At 38.1% G+C, this 23,140-nt stretch overlaps 1 protein-coding gene across 15 annotated transcripts in view; it reads right to left on the bottom strand.

Annotated features, from left to right (window-relative positions):
- Positions 1–23,140, bottom strand: part of LOC110447077 (rap guanine nucleotide exchange factor 6-like) — a 136,323-nt gene that overhangs the window by 9,881 nt on the left and 103,302 nt on the right. For 11 of the 15 annotated variants that reach the window (XM_021492502.1, XM_021492507.1, XM_021492508.1 and 8 more), the window contains 10 exons: positions 19,730–19,988; positions 17,248–17,347; positions 16,879–17,006; positions 16,539–16,622; positions 16,000–16,146; positions 13,854–14,088; positions 13,189–13,281; positions 11,723–11,956; positions 9,981–10,172; positions 2,569–2,685 (listed from right to left, as the gene is read on the bottom strand). In XM_021492502.1, coding sequence (XP_021348177.1) covers positions 2,569–2,685; positions 9,981–10,172; positions 11,723–11,956; positions 13,189–13,281; positions 13,854–14,088; positions 16,000–16,146; positions 16,539–16,622; positions 16,879–17,006; positions 17,248–17,347; positions 19,730–19,988 — 1,589 coding nt within the window. The remainder of the gene's footprint in view (positions 1–2,568; positions 2,686–9,980; positions 10,173–11,722; positions 11,957–13,188; positions 13,282–13,853; positions 14,089–15,999; positions 16,147–16,538; positions 16,623–16,878; positions 17,007–17,247; positions 17,348–19,729; positions 19,989–23,140) is intronic. The other 4 variants (XM_021492515.1, XM_021492503.1, XM_021492509.1 and 1 more) reach the window with 3 other exon arrangements.

A 23,140-nucleotide genomic window follows, 5' to 3' on the forward strand; every position in this document is an offset into this window, starting at 1 on the left:
GTAGCCTAGAACACTCGTGTGACAACGTTTGTTACATGATATCCAATTAGTTTAATTCAGACGGAACTTCTAACCTGAATTCTCAACCAAATGCAAAATTAACACTCAGGAATCTTCTTTCAAGTTTGAAAATTTAAAAAAATATCTGAATTTCTTAATCAATTTCAAAATCAGAATTAAATCAAATATGGGGTTCCATTATTTCACAGCATACTAAAATATAAGGACAAAACAATCTCCCACTTACCATAATTATTATATTTATTTTCCAATAAGAGTTAATAAGGTTGAACATACTTGTTTAGCACATCAGAGAATAATTCAAACCATGACAAGTATTATAGTAAATCACTCGGTTCCATCTCAAAGGGAGATAAGGAAAGGGGAGGTAACAAACAAAGTTATTTCCCTTGTAAAAACCTATACCAGGATGAAGGATTCCTGTACCTACTACCTTTAACTGTAATTACGCATAAGACACTAGCTATTAGGATTATAGTGTTGCCGAAGCATTTCCTTACGTAAAAAAAAAATACCTTGCGGGACTTTTTCATGAAAATATAATAAATATGAAATAATCGAAATATAATCAATAACAGTGTTCCGATTGTAAAAATTTAGCGGGGCTATAGACACAGTTTCAAACAAGGGATTTTAGATTGTTATAATATGGCTTTAAACAAATGAACTATCAAGTCAATGGAGATGTCCTGTCCCTAATGTTCTACAGTTATATCAAACGGAAGTTAAGGGGAGGTTAATCGATAAACAAACTAGAAAATGTCTGTAAGACACAAATATGCCCGCTCATGGATGGGATGGGATGGGATGGGATGGGACGGGGCGGGACAGGACGGAGAGGGCAACAATATATGCCCCCCCCCCCCCCCCCCCCCCATTTTATGGTGGGGCATAAAAACCACAGTGTAGTGGGACAGGGATCCTTAAGGTAAAAACCACAGTGTAGTGGGACAGGGATCCTTAAGGTAAAAAACACAGTGTAGTGGGACAGGGATCCTTAAAGAAATATATCTGGTAACAACTGACATTGTGTAATGTGGAATTCTATGTAAGTTCAAGTTTCACACACAAGACTAATAAAAAGAGAAAAAGAGGACTATGTTAACATCACAATCTTATTTACGGACAATCTCGGACACTCTCTATTTCAAGCTCAACTATCACACACTACATAATATGTACAGGACCAAGTTTTTAAAAATCTACAACAAAATCTGTAAATTATGCAAGCACACTTTTAAATCTCCAAATCTTTAAATTGTAATGCCCAATACAACATTCAAAAGTCACCAACATAAAGAACTGCATCAAAGACTTTGTTACCTGATTTTCTTACCGATATAATTATTTTGTATTTCCACCTTTCAATCATGTGCTGACTGACTGTCATTCGGTTAGAGAATAGAATTCGGCCCTTAGACAAGGCTGCCCAGGCCATGCTTGTGATCTACAGTACATAGCAATCACACAACCTGCTAGACAATCTTTATAACGAAGTCATTCAAATTCATTCAAGTGTTTTAACAAGGTGCAACGTAATAAATCGGTGAGTTTAGTTAGTACATGCAGATAGATCGCCCTTTACCAGAGAAGCATAGCCATGCAATTTTACTACAGTGTAGCACACACCAGGTGTTTTGCAGCGAGTGACATCATGCAATATGTATTTCATGGGATCAGAGACTCACTGTTTCATGTAAATTCTGCATTCTAATCAAACCTGTTAAATTTTCCCCTTTGTTGATGATTGTCACCCATCTTTAAAATTTTGTTCTCCGTTAGATTTCAAATTAACGAAACGGAATTCCAAAACAGTGGTAGTTGTTTCATGGCCATGAAATATAAACCACATTTATTGCTGTTAGTAGTTCTCCTTTGATCTTTTCCAACACATTTTTCAATTCTACCAGGTGATTGAAAATGTGGGCGAGTCGACCTGGAGTTTATAACACACAAACACAACTGCTAGCTCACACATCTAGACTACAGGTGATATGAAGTTTAACACACATACTGGTACGGAAATGTTATCTATCATATCTCCCATGACGGTTATTTTATCCCGATTTGTCAGTAATATATTTGTAGATCTAGTTATGACAAACAGAAAGTTTTCTACCCTTTCCTGCATTTGACAAATCCCCTGACCACAGTTCCTTTTTAAAGAAACACTGACCTACTTTATATAGGCATAAATGATAGCACTCAACTATGATTTCTTTTCCTTTAAGAACCAAGAAAGTAGCTCTGACCAAGGTTTTACCTCCCTTTATATTATCTCCCCTTACTCACCAGGATATAGATATATCCTATAACTAGTCAGGGTGGCCTCCCTTAACAAAAACAAAAGCATCATTTTCTTTCATGCACAGATACATATATTTGTAGCACCTGATATAGTTACCTCCCCTTATACAGAATGTGTAGTTAGCACTTGTGTGAGTGTGCAGTGTGAGGCTATATGTCCTGGGTATGTGAATACTGTATACCCGATACCACATGCTCGCTGTGGACCAATCAATGAGCCACGCGCTGCGGCATCCTCACCTGGAGATTTTTGCATGACAACATCATACGTCGGCAGAGGGGGTCTGACCCCCGGAGGCTGAGGGATTGGAGGCGTAGGATGGTGGTGATGGTGAGGGGCGGCCAGGGGTGTTGGCCCTGAAACAGATTACAACAGCTGCCATCTACTACAAACAAGTACAAACAAACAGCAGTGACACCCACACCAGTCTGTTGCCTGGTCCAAACAAATAAATTGGGGAAAACTTTCTAAATGGCAATGAATGCACAGAAATAAACAAAATGTTTGTCTCTGTGACATAGAAATGGCTGCCAGTGGAACAAGCAGAAGACATCATTTTGACGGCACTGTTGTACAATAATAACATCACTTACATGACAGTCAAGCATCAGGAAACAGACAGAATGACAAGACAGTATAATTACTAGGACTACAGAGAAAGATCTAATAGGAACGAGCATTTCATGTCGTCCTCTTGACTGGCATGTAAGGATTACAGGTAGAGTATAATAGGGAGGGCAAAATAAAGACTACACGCCTACCCAGTAGAAAGTAAGGACATGTAACTAGGATTTCTCAAAACAGCTCAGATTTAAGGAACTTTTTGCCATTGCTATGTGTATAACTTTATCTCTGATATTTCTCCACCTAATAATTAGGAAAATTGCTAGAAATTACAAAGGCAAATAAAATAGTTTCCTATTTTTTTTTTTAATAATAATGAATTCAAATGTTTTTTATACTGAAGAAGGATTATCATCATTCCTATTTCACATTTTCAATCTGAAGTGATCTGTACATTAAATATATTATATGGCAAAAACTACTGAAGTTTGTTTTAAGAATCCAAGGCCAGAAAAGGTAGGTGATCTAATGTACATACTGGATAAAGAAAATACCAAATTTGTTTGTCCCTCTCTATGTTACTCAGAAATATTCTAGACTTTCCTTAAACCATGAACCATAGGTTCGTAGCTGTGTTCCATACAGGAACTAAGCTGTTAGAGTAGCATTTGATATATAAGTTTACCATAAAATACAACTTATCATGGTGCCCAAATCTCTAAGGTCCAGTAGAGGAGTTAATTTTTTTCCAATCATAAGACTTATAAAATAAAAAATCCAGGGGACACCAAACCCAGGAGACAACAAACTCAGGAGACTGCAAACCCAGGAGACAACAAACTTAGGGGACAACAAACTTAAGGGACAACAAACTTAGGGGATGCCAAACCCAAGAGACAACAAACCCAGGAGAAAACAAACCCAGGAGACAACAAACCCAGGGGACACCAAACCCAGGAGACAACAAACTTAGGGGACAACAAAACCAGGAGACTACAAACCTAGGGGACACAAAATCACCATGATCTTTCAAAAGAAACTGAGTTAAAATACTGTTCTACAACAAAGTGTTTCCTGTCACCACACATGGCTCCCTTCATGATGTCTTCTGTCACCACACAAGGCAACTGTCAATATGTCTCCTGTCACCACACAAGGCAACTGTCATGATGTCTCCTGTCACCACATGTGACACCAGTCAAGACGTCTCCTGTCACCACACAAAGCAACTGTCAAGATGTCTCCTGTCACCACATGTGACACCAGTTAAGATGTCTCCTGTCACCACATGTGACACCAGTCAAGATGTCTCCTGTCACCACATGTGACACCAGTCAAGATGTCTCCTGTCACCACATGTGACACCAGTCAAGATGTCTCCTGTCACCACATGTGACACCAGTCAAGATGTCTCCTGTCACCACATGTGACACCAGTCAAGATGTCTCCTGTCACCACATGTGACACCAGTCAAGATGTCTCCTGTCACCACATGTGACACCAGTCAAGATGTCTCCTGTCACCACATGTGACACCAGTCAAGATGTCTCCTGTCACCACATGTGACACCAGTCAAGATGTCTCCTGTCACCACATGTGACACCAGTCAAGATGTCTCCTGTCACCACATGTGACACCAGTCAAGATGTCTCCTGTCACCACATGTGACACCAGTCAAGATGTCTCCTGTCACCACATGTGACACCAGTCAAGATGTCTCCTGTCACCACATGTGACACCAGTCAAGATGTCTCCTGTCACCACATGTGACACCAGTCAAGATGTCTCCTGTCACCACATGTGACACCAGTCAAGATGTCTCCTGTCACCACATGTGACACCAGTCAAGATGTCTCCTGTCACCACATGTGACACCAGTCAAGATGTCTCCTGTCACCACATGTGACACCAGTCAAGATGTCTCCTGTCACCACATGTGACACCAGTCAAGATGTCTCCTGTCACCACATGTGACACCAGTCAAGATGTCTCCTGTCACCACATGTGACACCAGTCAAGATGTCTCCTGTCACCACATGTGACACCAGTCAAGATGTCTCCTGTCACCACATGTGACACCAGTCAAGATGTCTCCTGTCACCACATGTGACACCAGTCAAGATGTCTCCTGTCACCACATGTGACACCAGTCAAGATGTCTCCTGTCACCACATGTGACACCAGTCAAGATGTCTCCTGTCACCACATGTGACACCAGTCAAGATGTCTCCTGTCACCACATGTGACACCAGTCAAGATGTCTCCTGTCACCACATGTGACACCAGTCAAGATGTCTCCTGTCACCACATGTGACACCAGTCAAGATGTCTCCTGTCACCACATGTGACACCAGTCAAGATGTCTCCTGTCACCACATGTGACACCAGTCAAGATGTCTCCTGTCACCACATGTGACACCAGTCAAGATGTCTCCTGTCACCACATGTGACACCAGTCAAGATGTCTCCTGTCACCACATGTGACACCAGTCAAGATGTCTCCTGTCACCACATGTGACACCAGTCAAGATGTCTCCTGTCACCACATGTGACACCAGTCAAGATGTCTCCTGTCACCACACAAGGCAACTGTCATGATGTCTCCTGTCACCACATGTGACACCAGTCAAGATGTCTCCTGTCACCACACAAGGCAACTGTCATGATGTCTCCTGTCACCACATGTGACACCAGTCAAGATGTCTCCTGTCACCACACAAGGCAACTGTCATGATGTCTCTAAGTCACCAAACATGGCACCCGTCAAGATGTCTCCTGTCACCACAGAAGGCAATTGTCAAGATGTCTCCTGTCACCACATGTGACACCAGTCAAGATGTCTCCTGTCACCACACAAGGCAACTGTCAAGATGTCTCCTGTCACCACATGTGACACCAATCAAGATGTCTCCTGTCACCACACAAGGCAACTGTCAAGATGTCTCCTGTCACCACATGTGACACCCGTCAAGATGTCTCCATCTAATATGGTACAGAATGTAGGTCACCAACAGCAGCATGATAATAAAGAACAATATTTCATGGTAGAAATGGTTATTTAAGTCATAATGATATCTATGAAAATACATTCAAAATAGGATGAAGTCTGTCTAGCAGAAATCCTGGCTTTCACAAGCAAGTCAGTACAAAAAATTGATAGGGAGAATCTACGAAGTCATTAACAGGAAGTAGATTGTGTTGTCTGAACCTAGCCTCAAACTCAAGTCACCTGGAAATCTGGTGATGTAATCCTACCTGGTTTTAAAGTCTGGGTCGATAAGAATGCCCGGGTTACTAATATGGATATAACCTGGAAGGAATGGACACTAATTAATATAAACTTGATAAATATATGGGCCAGTTGTAGATAACTTCGACAGACTAATCCTGCTGTTCAATACTTTAAGTGTCAGGTTCTTGTGTGAGCCGGGGCCAATATTTAAATCCAATTCACCTGAAAAACAGAACTTCCTTATCAATGTGGTCAAGTAAAAGAGTCAAAATGTCAGTCGTCTGTACCACATAATATATCAAAGGTAAATTCCCAGACAGGGAGAGAGACATTTCTCTTCTCTTAACACATCCCTCAAAACACAACCACAAACATAAGCAAAACCTTAAGACAAAAACCACAAACTTAGATTAAAGATTTAGGCAAACTGACAGGTCAGTAAGGGCCCTGCTATATATGTGCCTGATACCTCCCCCACTCTATTTTTAGTAACGGTAACCTTGACCCTGACCTTAAAAACTTGTTTAACCCCTATTTCACATCTTGATATCCAAGTGTATAACCATGTCAAATTTCTAAAAGATCAGATCAGACCAATGAATTTCGAGATTAAGCCCCCTCCCCCCCACACATCTATTTTTAGTTTAACAGTGACTTTACAAAATGTCAGTGTATAACCAAGTCACATTTCAGAAAGATTAATCCTATGGTTTCCAAGATAATCTCCTAAAAAAGAAAGTGTGGATAGACAGACAAACAGACAGACAGACACTTCGATTACAAAAGGGCACCCCATCTCCAATGTGTGGCCCTTGTAACATTTGACATCAGTAAAACCATTAAGACCATTAAAGCTGACCACTACAGAGTAACCCCTGACTTGTGAAATACCAAGGTGGTCACACTGTGGACTCTGACATGGCTCTAAAAGCAGCAGCATTGTGACAGCCAAACGCTAACAAAGCAGGAAAATGGTGAAAGCTAGGTTACGGGTCTAAACATAATCAGATAGGCCTTTTCTGTAGTTATCCCTTACCACTCTTAGGATACTGTCAATGGGGATATTTCTGTCTGGAGTTATCCCATACCACTCTTAAGATACTGTCAATGGGGATAATTCTGTCTGGAGTTATCCCGTACCACTCTTAGGATACTATCAATGGGGATATTTCTGTCTGGAGTTATCCCATACCACTCTTAGGATACTGTCAAGGGGGATATTTTTGTCTGGAGTTATCCCATACCACCCTTAGGATACTGTCAATGGGGATATTTCTGTCTGGAGTTATCCCATACCACTCTTAGGATACTGTCAATGGAGTTATTTCTGTCTGGAGTTATACCATACCACTCTTAGGATACTGTCAATGGGGATATTTCTGTCTGGAGTTATCCCATACCACTCTTAGGATACTGTCAATGGGAATATTTCTGTCTGGAGTTATCCCATACCACTTAGGATACTGTCAATGGGGATATTTCTGTCTGGAGTTATCCCATACCACTCTTAGGATACTGTCAATGGGGATATTTCTGTCTGGAGTTATCCCATACCACTCTTAGGATACTGTCAATGGGGATATTTCTGTCTGGAGTTATCCCATACCACTCTTAGGATACTGTCAATGGGGATATTTCTGTCTGGAGTTATCCCATACCACTCTTAGGATACTGTCAATGGGGATATTTCTGTCTGGAGTTATCCCATACCACTCTTAGGATACTGTCAATGGGGATATTTCTGTCTGGAGTTATCCCATACCACTCTTAGGATACTGTCAATGGGGATATTTCTGTCTGGAGTTATCCCATACCACTCTTAGGATACTGTCAATGGGGATATTTCTGTCTGGAGTTATCCCATACCACTCTTAGGATACTGTCAATGGGGATATTTCTGTCTGGAGTTATCCCATACCACTCTTAGGATACTGTCAATGGGGATATTTCTGTCTGGAGTTATCCCATACCACTCTTAGGATACTGTCAATGGGGATATTTCTGTCTGGAGTTATCCCATACCACTCTTAGGATACTGTCAATGGGGATATTTCTGTCTGGAGTTATCCCATACCACTCTTAGGATACTGTCAATGGGGATATTTCTGTCTGGAGTTATCCCATACCACTCTTAGGATACTGTCAATGGGGATATTTCTGTCTGGAGTTATCCCATACCACTCTTAGGATACTGTCAATGGGGATATTTCTGTCTGGAGTTATCCCATACCACTCTTAGGATACTGTCAATGGGGATATTTCTGTCTGGAGTTATCCCATACCACTCTTAGGATACTGTCAATGGGGATATTTCTGTCTGGAGTTATCCCATACCACTCTTAGGATACTGTCAATGGGGATATTTCTGTCTGGAGTTATCCCATACCACTCTTAGGATACTGTCAATGGGGATATTTCTGTCTGGAGTTATCCCATACCACTCTTAGGATACTGTCAATGGGGATATTTCTGTCTGGAGTTATCCCATACCACTCTTAGGATACTGTCAATGGGGATATTTCTGTCTGGAGTTATCCCATACCACTCTTAGGATACTGTCAATGGGGATATTTCTGTCTGGAGTTATCCCATACCACTCTTAGGATACTGTCAATGGGGATATTTCTGTCTGGAGTTATCCCATACCACTCTTAGGATACTGTCAATGGGGATATTTCTGTCTGGAGTTATCCCATACCACTCTTAGGATACTGTCAATGGGGATATTTCTGTCTGGAGTTATCCCATACCACTCTTAGGATACTGTCAATGGGGATATTTCTGTCTGGAGTTATCCCATACCACTCTTAGGATACTGTCAATGGGGATATTTCTGTCTGGAGTTATCCCATACCACTCTTAGGATACTGTCAATGGGGATATTTCTGTCTGGAGTTATCCCATACCACTCTTAGGATACTGTCAATGGGGATATTTCTGTCTGGAGTTATCCCATACCACTCTTAGGATACTGTCAATGGGGATATTTCTGTCTGGAGTTATCCCATACCACTCTTAGGATACTGTCAATGGGGATATTTCTGTCTGGAGTTATCCCATACCACTCTTAGGATACTGTCAATGGGGATATTTCTGTCTGGAGTTATCCCATACCACTCTTAGGATACTGTCAATGGGGATATTTCTGTCTGGAGTTATCCCATACCACTCTTAGGATACTGTCAATGGGGATATTTCTGTCTGGAGTTATCCCATACCACTCTTAGGATACTGTCAATGGGGATATTTCTGTCTGGAGTTATCCCATACCACTCTTAGGATACTGTCAATGGGGATATTTCTGTCTGGAGTTATCCCATACCACTCTTAGGATACTGTCAATGGGGATATTTCTGTCTGGAGTTATCCCATACCACTCTTAGGATACTGTCAATGGGGATATTTCTGTCTGGAGTTATCCTATAACACTCTTAGGATACTGTCAATGGGGATATTTCTGTCTCGAGTTATCCCATACCACTCTTAGGATACTGTCAATGGGGATATTTCTGTCTCGAGTTATCCCATATGCATACCACTCTTAGGATATACTGTCAATGGGGATATTTTTTACATCATATAATCATTATTATACTATAGACATAGCCAATTGCTATTGATAAGTCCATCATTTATCAAGACGATCAGAAAAAAAGGCGTATTTGCAACCAAGTGCGATGAAGAAAAACTTGCACCTTTTAAAGGGGGATCCCTCTATCCAGCCCATGGGGATAATTCTTCTATCAATCATAGACTATGGAGAGGGAAAGGTTTAGATATTATGCCATTGTTTAGAATGAGCTTAGCGATGTAAACAGCGATGGTGAGTATTGGGGGGAGTATGGGGATACTTACCTGTCTGTGGGGGATGAGAAGGATGAGAGAACTTCCTCGGCTGGGGTGGTGAGTTATTTGAGCTAGCTGAGTTGGTACTCTGGGTGTCGTAGTTAGAAGACATGCTGTGACGACTAGAATCGGACTCGTAATGCTGGTGTGAGCTGTGTGTGCTGCCTGTGGGACTCGCTGACTCGCCAGAACCCATCGACCCTGTAAATCACAAAACAACATTGCACAAGCCAATCCATGTGATCTCCAGATCTAAACAGGGCACAACCCTGGTGTCCAAACCTTAAAACCTATAAACCTACATCATGTACAGTATATAATTTGTAAGTCTATTAAAAGGCTCCGGCCTTGTAATCCCACAAGCCTCACTGGGTACCCAACATGAAACTCCGAAATCTTACTGAGTTATGACCTCGATACCCTTAAACCGTGCATGACTTTGCCCTTGAAACCCAAAAACCTTAAAGGCTTTGACCTTGAAATGTCCTTCTTAGTTCGGGCACCCCAAAATATTAAAGGTCCCTCGCTTTGAAACCCCAAAAATGTACCATACACTTACATCAAACAGCCATTTGACTGAACCTGATAGAAGCTGACTTTTAAACACCCCAATCCCCAAATTTTCACTTAAACATTACCTTACAAAACCAGGAAAATGCATTTAAGGTTACAGAAGACAACAAAAATCGAACAATTATCAAAACCTAGAATTTTTTAATAAATACACTGTAACAAATTATGTTACAGTTTCAAAGGAGAAACAACAAGCATTGTCACCTCAGTATTTTACTTTTACGACTTGAATTGAAACAGAATTCTACATCAGCTGAAAATCAGTTATCAGGTACAACTGATCGTAAAATTATTGTCAAAAAAGTCACTTCCAAACATATCTCATAAGATCACACAAGCAAATGAAGACTTTACAACAAAATTAGCACAGACGGGGCCCTAACCACCACAATTAAGCCAGGTCTGGTGGGAACACATGCACAAACAGTACTAAAAATCAAACGAAAAAAACAAGCTTGATTCATCCCGATAACAATGGCGTACAACAAACAATCCACAGGCTCAGCCTTCAGCTCGCACTACTCTGTACCCAACAAGATCTTCAGTAACAATTCAGTCTCAGTACATCCATATCAGCATGATAAAAACTAGAGTAGTATTGTAGCATCATCATATATATATATTTCTGTGTAATTTAAATTCATAATTCCATACCATTTTCACATACTTCTGACATATTTTTCATAATTTCCATGAGTTTATGATTTTAGTAAAGGGGGAGTATAATTGCTTCTAATTGTGAAAATAATATACATGAAAGCAAATACACATTTTTACTATCTATTGGATACATTTAAAGCTCACACATGGAACGAACTGATGATTTTAGCAAAATTCTCTTTACAAATAATCTGTTTGCAACTACAAAGTGCTGAATACAAATACATTGTGGTTTATTATGATAAGAAGAACTATTTGTGTTAATGCTAAAATGAAAACAGTACACACCATCTTAAATGTAGGCAAAGAGAAGAAAGATCTTATCAAAGGGAGATAATCAACAAAAGTTAATGGTGAAAAACATTTCATAATATGTATCTTCTACTCAATTAGGACAGATAGACAGAGGTCAAGTAGTAAGTGGCTAGAGACAAAGTCCAGTTCTAGACAGGTACTGGTCAACAGAGAGTACTGTGACACACCGGTCAGGGAAATCATGGAGTGACCACAGTTCTTACCATTCCGACTTGGCTTGCGCAATGCTATATTGCTTAAACTGACTACAGATGAGCTTTCAGGAGATAAATGCAATGCCGGTATCGGACGAGCATGCCTTGGCGACGTGGGCTGGCGACGCCCAGACATCGGACTGGTTAGGTTTGGAGCGGAGGGTAGAGAGTGTTTGGAGTTATGAGGACGCACTTTGTCCGTCAGACCCATAAGTTTCCTTATGGCTTCTGGAGACTCGGCACCTAACATACACAAAGAAAATTGATCGACTGTTAACATGCAAAAAATTGGGACCAGGCTCATAGTGTTTCTCAATCCTCATCCAAATGGTCAAATTAGGGACCGACTGAATTTCATCATTTTCTTTATTAATTTTTTTGTTTTACTGCCAAAGTTGAATAAAAATGAACTTATTCCTTAACAAAGAATTACCAAATATTAAAAATGTTTTAATCAAAATATTCTGAATTTATAACCAACTCCAATGAGAAATTAATTACTGGTCGAATGAGAAAGACAGCAACCGCATCAAATGGGATTAAGATTATTCATGATCCCATTTTTATTCAGAAAAGATTTGTTGAGTTGATAATATTTGTGATCTGTCTACGGGTTACATCTACAGTGAGAATGAGGGATGATAAACAGCTGATTCCGTTATGATGCAGTAAAGCATGAAGCCATTGATGTCATTCAAAAGTAATAGAAATCATACACATTCAATCAGGCACATTGACTGTCCAATAACTCTCTGTGTACTTAACACTTTAACCCTGTTTCCCTTCAGCCATTATTCAGGGCGGCCAGAAATATTGCCCACAGAATACCAGCACTTATACTGTGTGCCAGCCATGTCGTCATTTCAGAAAATCTGCCTAACATTTATTGCTGTTGGTTTGCAGTTAAATATTTTTCAAGTTAAATTTTGCTCTATTGTAATCAATATGACTTTTTAAAGCTTATTTTACAGGTATACAACATACGTAGGCTGGATACAAGCTTCACAACTTATATAGCTTCGTCCTGTATTAATGAAACTGTGGCCGATAGGTAACTTTGTAAAATTTCATTTTATAAAATCAAAATAGTGAATTGTGAGAGTTATTGGATGAGTCAGTCATTAAGTATTACATATATAAAAAAAAAGCCACGGAAACAATAAAAATTATATATCAGCTGACATTTTAATGTTTATGTTTGGGTCAAAAAAGTGATAAATCCTAGAACGGAATCATTACCACAGGGAAACAAGTCATACCAAAGTAATGAAAAATAAACATTAAAGGGATACAGGTAATGTTTGTAAAGGATAATTAATATATATATATATACTTTGTACAGCAAAAAATAAAAGAAAGAAAAAATAAACCAAACAGATAATGGCATTTAGCAGAACAAAAATACAAAGTTCAAAATGATACATATAAACTAAGTTAGGTTAGAGTCCAAAATGCAAAGAAGTCATGCTCCCTACCAAATTTCGGTCCACTAGACACGGTCTTAGGGGGTTCCATCAGGTTGGCCATGGATGCTGTTATTGAACTGGCTGATGGATCCGTCTTTTTAACTAGAAAGGAAATCACGAAATAGATCTGAATCTAAATTATGGAATATGATACAGGGATATGAGCAGACTAATGAAGGCAGTTCTAAGCATAAGGAAATCTTTAACAATGAAGGAGGATTTCAGGACTTAAAGGAAGTGTGTTTAGTTTGTGTCTATAGTCTCACATTACAATATTTCAGGTATGATTTCCCATTTGACCAGGAAAGGTATAAAATATCAATTCTAATCAAAAAGTTATTAATATCATGACCTATTGACCTTTATAACACCATGTGATTCGCAGGACTTTAATGTTTATGACGTACAAGAATTCGGACAAAAGTTCTGGAAATTATCATGTTTTAACCTCACTATCTCGATATTTATGGCGTGACAACTATTTTCCTGATTATGACGTCCTCACTGTAACAATAGTGACGTCATCATTTAAAGGTCGTGTTATAACAGTACCACAGGACAAACGGCGTGTACATTCACTATGTAATACGTCAGTTTTCCGACATATAACGGGAGAATCTGTAAATCATAACAGAATGACCGCTAACATTCAAAACCTAAGAACTTGGACCTACGTGGTGGAGCCTCACACTGGTGAGACATCTCTTTGAGTTTCTCTTCGTCTGGTATGACCTTCATGTTGCTAAGATACGACTTGACCCGACGCACCATCTGAGCCTCCTCGTACATCTTCTTGGCGTTTGGAACCGCTGACCCGCGACGGTTCTTCACACGTTTCATGGTGGCCATTCCAGAGATCCAAGAGTTCTCGTACATAGTGCTCGTCCCCAGGAACATGGTACTTACATTCTGAAATATTAGAAAATTTTAGACATCAGTAAGTTACGTATCCAACAAATTTAAGAGCCTCACTTGCTACTAACAGTTTCTAACGTCCTTTTTTCTTGACGCTTACTTTATATATTCACGTGCAATAACACCAAAGGCCTTTATACATTTTTCTTTCAATAATGGTTGCAGTATAAAAAGATTTTACTGAATATTTGTATCATATTTACTAGCCATATTCAAAACATTATCATTTCCATTCCAATACCCCATAACTCAACATCTAGACTATAAAATAGGTACCTTAACAACTACTTGGTATGAATAAATCACACCAATAGAAAATTGGACTTCAAGATGCAGGAAATATAGTATTATTGACTTAGAATATCCATGAAATACAAATAACCATCGAAACAAAAGGGGAAAAACATAAACTCTGAACAGTGTATTCCTCCATTTATTTCCGTAACAGTGACCTTGACCAGCAGTTATTGCGGAATCCATGTAATATGGTATTATCCATTTAGTATATCCACCAAGTATCCTACAATAACAGTGACCTTGACAGACAGACAGTAACAGTGACCTTGACCAGCAGTTATTGCGGAATCCATGTAATATGGTATTATCCATTTAGTATATCCACCAAGTATTCTACAGTAACACTGACCTTGACTTTAGGAACTAGTTAAACCCCCACAGACAGACAGACAGACAGACAGTGCACTTATTACAGGGTAATGTATCCCTGAAGTTAAACTTCAACAAAATACTTGGGGAATTCTCAAACTATCACTTGCTTGACTTCACCCCGGTATGTCAATTCATTACATATGTTTTCAGATGCAAGTTGTACTTTTATTTTTATATTCCAAACATGTCAAATCAGGCATGTACAGGAGTTTGTTCATTGAGTGTAGGTACTGTTGTATAATATATATCTTTACCTGAGAAATAAGTTTGTTCATTGAGTGTAGGTACTGTTGTATATCTTTACCCGAGAAATAAGTTTGTTCATTGAGTGTAGGTACTGTTGTATATCTTAACCTGAGAAATACCTGCACTGGTAGACACAAGTAAAACTTGTTTTCAATTAAAATGAATGTAGTAATATTATAAACGTAGAAACAAAAAGGAAGTTTGAAAATCCACACTATTGATACGAAAATAGAGCGCATTTCTCACATTCCAGTGGTTCCACATGAATTGTGAAAGCCCCAGGTATTGAGCTATATATATATACAGCAGATAACATAACACAAGTTACCTACCCCGACAGTACAATGCAAAACACCTGAAGGGGCCTAACAAGATTCCTGTTTTGCTAGGTAAAGCAGAACTTCTTTGAGGAGGGTTAGTGGACTAATACCCTTTGTACTGTCTTCCTTGTTATATAGGCCAAATATTAGTGTGATTTCAGTGTGAATACCCTGTTAAAAGGATAGCATGATGTCATCAATGAGGTCTGTGTATATGTAAACAACCGTGCCCTGGCAACTAACGTCAAGGTCATGGTCATTGAGAAAAAGTACTGGAGTATTCACCAACCAATCACGATACTCTTCACGTCTAATTATCGTGGTAAACAACAAACTTCGAGAATCTCCCTTTTAACATGCCTTTGTCAACATCGGAGACAATTTTGACAAATTTATGAAAATTTCCACTTGTTGAGAAATTGCTAAAATGTCTATCGTCCACATTGGAACACTTGCATATGTCTAACAATAAGAAACTGATGTCATCGCCATCAAACAATACCAAGAAATGCCCTTGTCTGGGGAAAAACGCTATACATATAGAGTTTTAAGGCCCATTGGCAATCTACTTATACAATTCCTGGCAAATTCATGGAAAATGGAAATGGTAGGAATCTTCACTTATCAGTTGAAAGAAATTAGACCAGAAAAGGAATTAATTTCAACTCACATATTTAGCAGATGCCATGTTACATATATGGCGAACCTCCTTGGCTATCATCCTGACTTTCTCAAAGTTGACGAGTGCATCCACATATGAGTCGTTAGCCAGGTGGATAAATGTGAGGTCCTTTTTTACAACAGGGAAAAATGGCAACTGTAAAGATAACAGTAAAGGTTAAATGAGATCACAAAAGTAACTTAAATCTGGTTGTTCTCACCGAAATAAACTCTTACTTATCAACAAACAAAATTTCAAAAATAGTTAAAAGTTTTAAAACCATGGTCACATATAATATAAATTATGTAAATAATGTCCTCAATAATATTACAATTTGAATATTTTAAAGTTTTGAAACGTCACTTGTAAATTTGATCGTCATTGTTTGAAAAATTATAGCAATGAGGTCTTTTTAATCTACATAAAATATAGAAATTTCCAATGATAAAAATCATAGGTTTCTTTTTCAGCAATTTTTTCCCACATTTATTTCAAAATCTGATATTATCTCATAGTTTGAATAATTGTTTCACTGATGACCTACTTACCATAGGCGGCTGACAGTTATCACTACTTATTAAATTCCTATATTTAGACATGTTCCGGGAGGGATCCATCAAGTCTTTCAGATCCTAATGTAAAATACATAGAAAATGAAACTTAGTACAAAATACACAGAAAATGAAACTTAGTACAAAATACATAGAAAATGAAACTTAGTACAAAATACATAGAAAATGAAACTTAATACAAAATACACAGAAAGTGAAACGCAGTACAAAAACACAGAAAATGAAAGTACAAATAATGCACTGAATGTATAACAATATCCAAACAAAGATGCTTTTGAATATTTGTAAACATTAAGTAAGGTAGAGACATACGTACATTGTACATTTTGGTATACTTGTTGGGTACTTTCTCCCACGTGTTTCGCAGCCTGTCCACACACGAATGACTCAAACCACTCACTACAGCAAACATTGTGTTGAAGTTTTTACAGTCCTTACAATGTCCTGGAACATAAAAATCATCACCCCATGTTACCATCTCATAAAGTTATAAACTTTAAATGTTATAGTGTAATATGTAAGAGTTGGCTAGTCACATGCTCTTTTAACAACAGCTTCATTGTAACAGGTATTTGATGGCTGTTGTTAAATTACACGATAATTAGATACAGAAATTGGCTAATCTAACTATTCCATTCAGAACTTAGCTAATTACAATTTTTTAATGTGAAATTTGGCAACTTACGTGCTATTTTGATAAAGTGTTTGATGAGCTTCACGCGTCGGACAATGTTGGACTCGCTGCATACCTCGGTGACAACCCAGAACATTTCCTTGTTGACCAGCTGACAACAGAATATTAACACTCATGCATGGTCTCATAGCAAAAGAAACTACAGTGAAATCTCTTGATCCAGACTGAATAATTCAAAAATCTGTCTTTTGCTTCCAGACTCATATCAGTAAGGAATTAGATTGTTTCTAAAAGGCAATTTTTCATTTATCCACAACAAAACAATGATATTGAGATCTAATGGCTGGAATTGGAGAGATGGACCGTACTGTTGCCAACACGAATGTAAACTGTTTCCAGATCATATTGTTCATCTAATGCTTTAAATCAGTAAACAAAATTATGAATAAATATTTTATCAAATAAAAACATTGACAAATTCTTCCTAAAAGTAAATTCTGATCAAACTGTCTTTTAGGAAACCTGTTACTAAGGAACTCGTAAAATTATGGGGGAAAAAAACAGTTCTCAAATCCATTTTATTTTCCACATATGAAGTATCTTACAATTTCTTGCAAAAACTAACACTCGCACCATTATTGGTATAAGCAGTACTCACATCATCATTGGTATAAGTAGTACTCACATCATCATTGGTATCAGCAGTACTCACATCATCATTGGTATAAATAGTACTGACACACCATCATTGGAATAAGCAGTACTCACACCATCATTGGTATAAACAGTACTCTCATCATCATTGGTATAAGCAGTACTGTCATCAACATTGGTATAAGTAGTACTCACACCATCATTTGTATAAACAGTACTCACATCATCATTGATATAAACAGTACTCACATCATCATTGATATCAACAGTACTCACATCATCATTGGTATACGCAGTACTCACATCATCATTGATATAAACACTACTCACATCATCATTGGTATAAATAGTACTGACACTCCATCATTGGTATAAGCAGTACTCGCATCATCATTGATATAAACAGTACTCACATCATCATTTGTATAAGTAGTACTCACATCATCATTGGTATAATCAGTACTCACACCATCATTGGTATAAACAGTACTCACATCATCATTGGTATAAATAGTACTGACACACCATCATTGGTATAAGCAGTACTCACACCATCATTGGTATAAGTAGTACTCACACCATCATTGGGATAAGTAGTACTCACATCATCATTGGTATAAACAGTACTCTCATCATCATTGGTATAAACAGTACTCACGTCATCATTGGTATAAGTAGTACTGACACGCCATCATTGGTATAAGCAGTACTCACATTATCATTGGTATAAGCAGTACTCACATTATCATTGGTATAAGCAGTACTCACACAATCATTGGTATAAACAGTACTCACGTCATCATTGGTATAAGCAGTACTCACACAATCATTGGTATAAACAGTACTCACGTCATCATTGGTATAAGTAGTACTGACACACCATCATTGGCATAAGCAGTACTCACATCATCATTAGTATAAGTCGTACTCACATCATCATTAGTATAAGTCGTACTCACATCATCATTAGTATAAGCAGTACTCACATCATCATTGGTATAAGTAGTACTCACACAATCATTGGTATAAACAGTACTCACATCATCATTGGTATAAACAGTACTCACATCATCATTGGTATAAGTAGTACTCACATCATCAGTGGTATAAGCAGTACTCACATCAAAATTGGAATAAGGATGACTCACACCATCATTGGGATAAGTAGTACTCACACCATCATTAGTATAAGCAGTACTCACATCATCATTGTTATAAGAATTACTCACACCATCATTGGTATAAGTAGTACTAACACCATCATTGGTATAAGCAGTTCTCACATCATCATTAGTATAAGTAGTACTCACACAATCATTGGTATAAACAGTACTCACATAATCATTGGTATAAGTAGTACTCACTCCATCATTGGTACAAACAGTACTCACATCATCATTGTTATAAGAATTACTCACACCATCATTGGTATAAACAGTACTCACATCATCATTGGTATAAGAAGTACTGACACACCATCATTGGTATAAGCAGTACTCACATTATCATTGGTATAAGTAGTACTCACACCATCATTGGTATAAGCAGTACTCACATCATCATTAGTATAAGTAGTACTCACATCATCATTAGTATAAGCAGTACTCACATCATCATTAGTATAAGTAGTACTCACTTCATCATTAGTATAAGCAGTACTCACATCATTGTTGGTATAAGTAGTACTCACATCATCATTGGTATAAGTAGTACTCACATCATCATTGGTATAAACAGTACTCACATCACCATTGGTATAAACAGTACTCACATCATCTTTGATATAAACAGTACTCACAGCATCATTAGTATAAGTAGTACTCACAGCATCATTAGTACAAGCAGTACTCACATCATCATTAGTATAAGCAGTACTCACATCTTCAAATTTCTTTAGGTTCGGACAGCCATACTTGGACTTGAGCGCAAGAAGGTTGTCAACATACTCGGTAGACTCGATGTCCTTGAATACCTTGAAGTCCTCTAGGGTGATCTGTGAGGCGACCTCTGTTGTGTTGAGTTGTAGGAGACTGATGTGAGCCTCCTTGATAAGGTCGGCCCTCAGCTCATCGGGGACGAGCGTCTCTGTATTCATGTTGTTTTTGAGATAATACCTGAGTACACAGGGAACAGTACGCCTGATGAGTGACAATAAAAAAACAGCCAAGATTAGCCCCTGGAAACCAAGCCACTGTCTGCAGCGACCGCTTACAGTTCGGGAGTGGGAATGGGAGAGAGGACACTTGATGGCCCGGCCATTGCATTCATTAATAGGGGTACAGTGTTACACACATACTATAATAACAGTTCCCATACAAAAAGGCTGCCCCAGGATCTCGCTGCTCAAATCACAATTCAATTATACTGAAACTTCACAAAAATTTACTAAATTCTAGTTTCACTCAAATCATAATCCAATGTTAACTTTTAATTTAAAAATTGAAAGAGAAGACTAACAGAAATGTTCCATCCAGATTATTTTTGAATCAGCGGCGCTTTTCAAATATCTATCTTGTAAGGAAATATATGCTTCGTTGAGTTTATAATAATCAGTGAATTACACAGTTATTGAAAATTTCAATATTCTTCTTTACTCTTGAAATTGTTGCTTGGTCAATTTGAACAGCCATCTCCTGGACGAAGGATGAGATAGCAACCAATAGGATGAAAGGTTACAACACACACAATAGGGAACCATCAATATCGCGGTCAGTAACTGGTCAGTTGATGTCAGACTCAATATTCATTAGTACTAGGGCAGCATTCTTTGTTAATCATGATCACCATTTTTTGTTTGTTAAAGGCTGTTTTAGGTTGTAAGTAAAACGCACCAGTGCTTATTGATGATACCAACAGAACAAGGTCTGAAGAGTCTGAGTACAGCTCAGGGACGTGAACCTCAGGGTTTTACAACAGATTTCTAAAATTCAATTGAGCAAATGAATTTTCATGGGTCTTTTATTTGCTTAAAATATTTATCAAATTTGTAAATGGAAAACCCTGTTGCTGTATTGCATTATTAATATCAAACGACACATTCAAAAGATTCAATGCCAACTCATGATGAAACACTAGATGCCATGAACAATGAGTCGGACCAATGAATGCAGTTGTACCAAGGTTCATTAACTTAACGACACAGAAACACATGAGTTTTCATCAAAATACAAAACATATCTGTTCAAGGAAAGAATGCTAGTGACTTTAAATCCCAATTAAACCATTTTTGTTCGCAACTGGAAGAGAAAAAGTAGATGAAGCTTTATTTTTAATAAGTGTCGAGGCGCTAATAAACTTTGATACAACTGGAGCCAGTATAACACAGAAATGAAAACATACACAAGTCACACTTCATCTCCATGCACAAACTAGAAAATGTTCAACTTTTATTTTCTGTTTCTTGCTTACAGCTGATTCACTACATAAATACAACACAATGAAAATACAAGGCTCTCTTCAGCAAGCCGGGTCAGGGAAGAAAAAAGATTGACATCTAATTCTTCCCCCTGTTTGAAGACCCACTTAAACCTTGTATTTTAAATATGGTAACCTTTATCCTGCAAGCCTCATTTTACTGCATAAACACTCTTTTTTTCTTGTGTGCATGTTGAATAAGGTTAAGATTTTACAGTCAGTGAGATCTCAACATTTAACGATGCCCTTCATCTGCTGATCATGAAATTAAAGTCTCTTTTATTTTACATTTTCTGCTTGCAGGATAAAGTTTATGATCAAGTTTAAGTGAACTTTGTTGATCAGAACACTGGAAATAAACAAGAGGCCCATGGGCCTTAACGGTCACCTGAGTCTATAGTATTTATTTTTGTTGTTGAAATATGTACCAATTTGAGTAAAAAATAGTATAATGTTAACTTAACTTTGTCAGGACCATGAGCTGATCATTCCTAGACCAATTTTAAGTGAGATCGGCCTATTAGAACTTAGTAGCAAAATAGCGGCCATGGCAGCCAAATTGTATTTCTGATTGACCCGAAAAATAACAACACTTTGTCAGGACCATGATTCGATCATTCCTACAAAGTTTCAGTTCAATCGGCCAAGTAGATCTTTACTTTAAGTTTGAAATAGTTTACCAAAATGGCAGCTGTGGTGGCCATATTGGATTTCTGATCGACCTGAAAAATAACAACACTTTGTCAGGACCATGAGTCAATCATTCCTACAAAGTTTCAGTTCAATCGGCCTAGCAGAACTTGACTTTAAGTTTGAAATATGTTTTCAAAATGGTGGCCGTGGCGGCCATATTGGATTTATGATTGACCTGAAAAATAACAACACTTTGTCAGGACCATGAGTCGATCATTCCTACAAACTTTAAGTTCAATCGGTCCAGCAGAACTTGACTTTAAGTTTGAAATAGGTTTTCAAAATGGCGGCCGTGGTGGCCATATTGGATTTCTGATCGACCCAAAAAATAACAACACTTTGTCAGGACCATGAGGCGATCATTCCTACCAACTTTCAGTTCAATCGGTCCAGCAGAACTTGACTTTAAGTTTGAAATAGGTTTTCAAAATGGTGGCCGTGGCGGCCATATTGGATTTCTGATCGACCCGAAAAATAACAACACTTTGTCAGGACCATGAGGCGATCATTCCTACCAACTTTCAGTTCAATCGGTCCAGCAGAACTTGACTTTAAGTTTGAAATAGGTTTTCAAAATGGCGGCCGTGGCGGCCATATTGGATTTCTGATCGACCCGAAAAATAACAACACTTTGTCAGGACCATGAGGCGATCATTCCTACCAACTTTCAGTTCAATCGGCCCAGCAGAACTTGACTTTAAGTTTGAAATGTAAAATGTTAACGGACGACGGACGACGGACGACGACGGACGAAAACGGATAGCAATAGGTCACTTGAGCTAAAGCTCAGGTGACCTAAAAAATGAAAAAAATATATATATCTTTCAGAAATTCCTGCTTTATTAAATAAAATAAAGAAATTGTTTTAATTGTACTCTTACAACTTTTTCAGGAAGACATAATTTGATTATTGTGCGCAGGTTAGTGAAGTTGTGCTGTGTACAATCTCCTACTAGATAATTACTGGGTACACCTGACAGTATCACAAACACACACTGACGCTTTTATTTATGAAAACCTAGGATAATTTGGTGGATTTCAAACTTTACTGATACGTTCTGCTTGGTTTGAAGAACGCTTGTCTCTCTTACTACAATTCTTTGTCAAACTTGCTGCACAAGAACTTCTTTGCGAAGCTAGAACTATTTACATCAAAATTTCAGAGGAATGAAATGATAAAATT

This window comes from Mizuhopecten yessoensis, unplaced genomic scaffold (genome assembly GCF_002113885.1).
Source record: "Mizuhopecten yessoensis strain PY_sf001 unplaced genomic scaffold, ASM211388v2 scaffold3151, whole genome shotgun sequence".
NCBI classification, from domain to species: domain Eukaryota; kingdom Metazoa; phylum Mollusca; class Bivalvia; order Pectinida; family Pectinidae; genus Mizuhopecten; species Mizuhopecten yessoensis.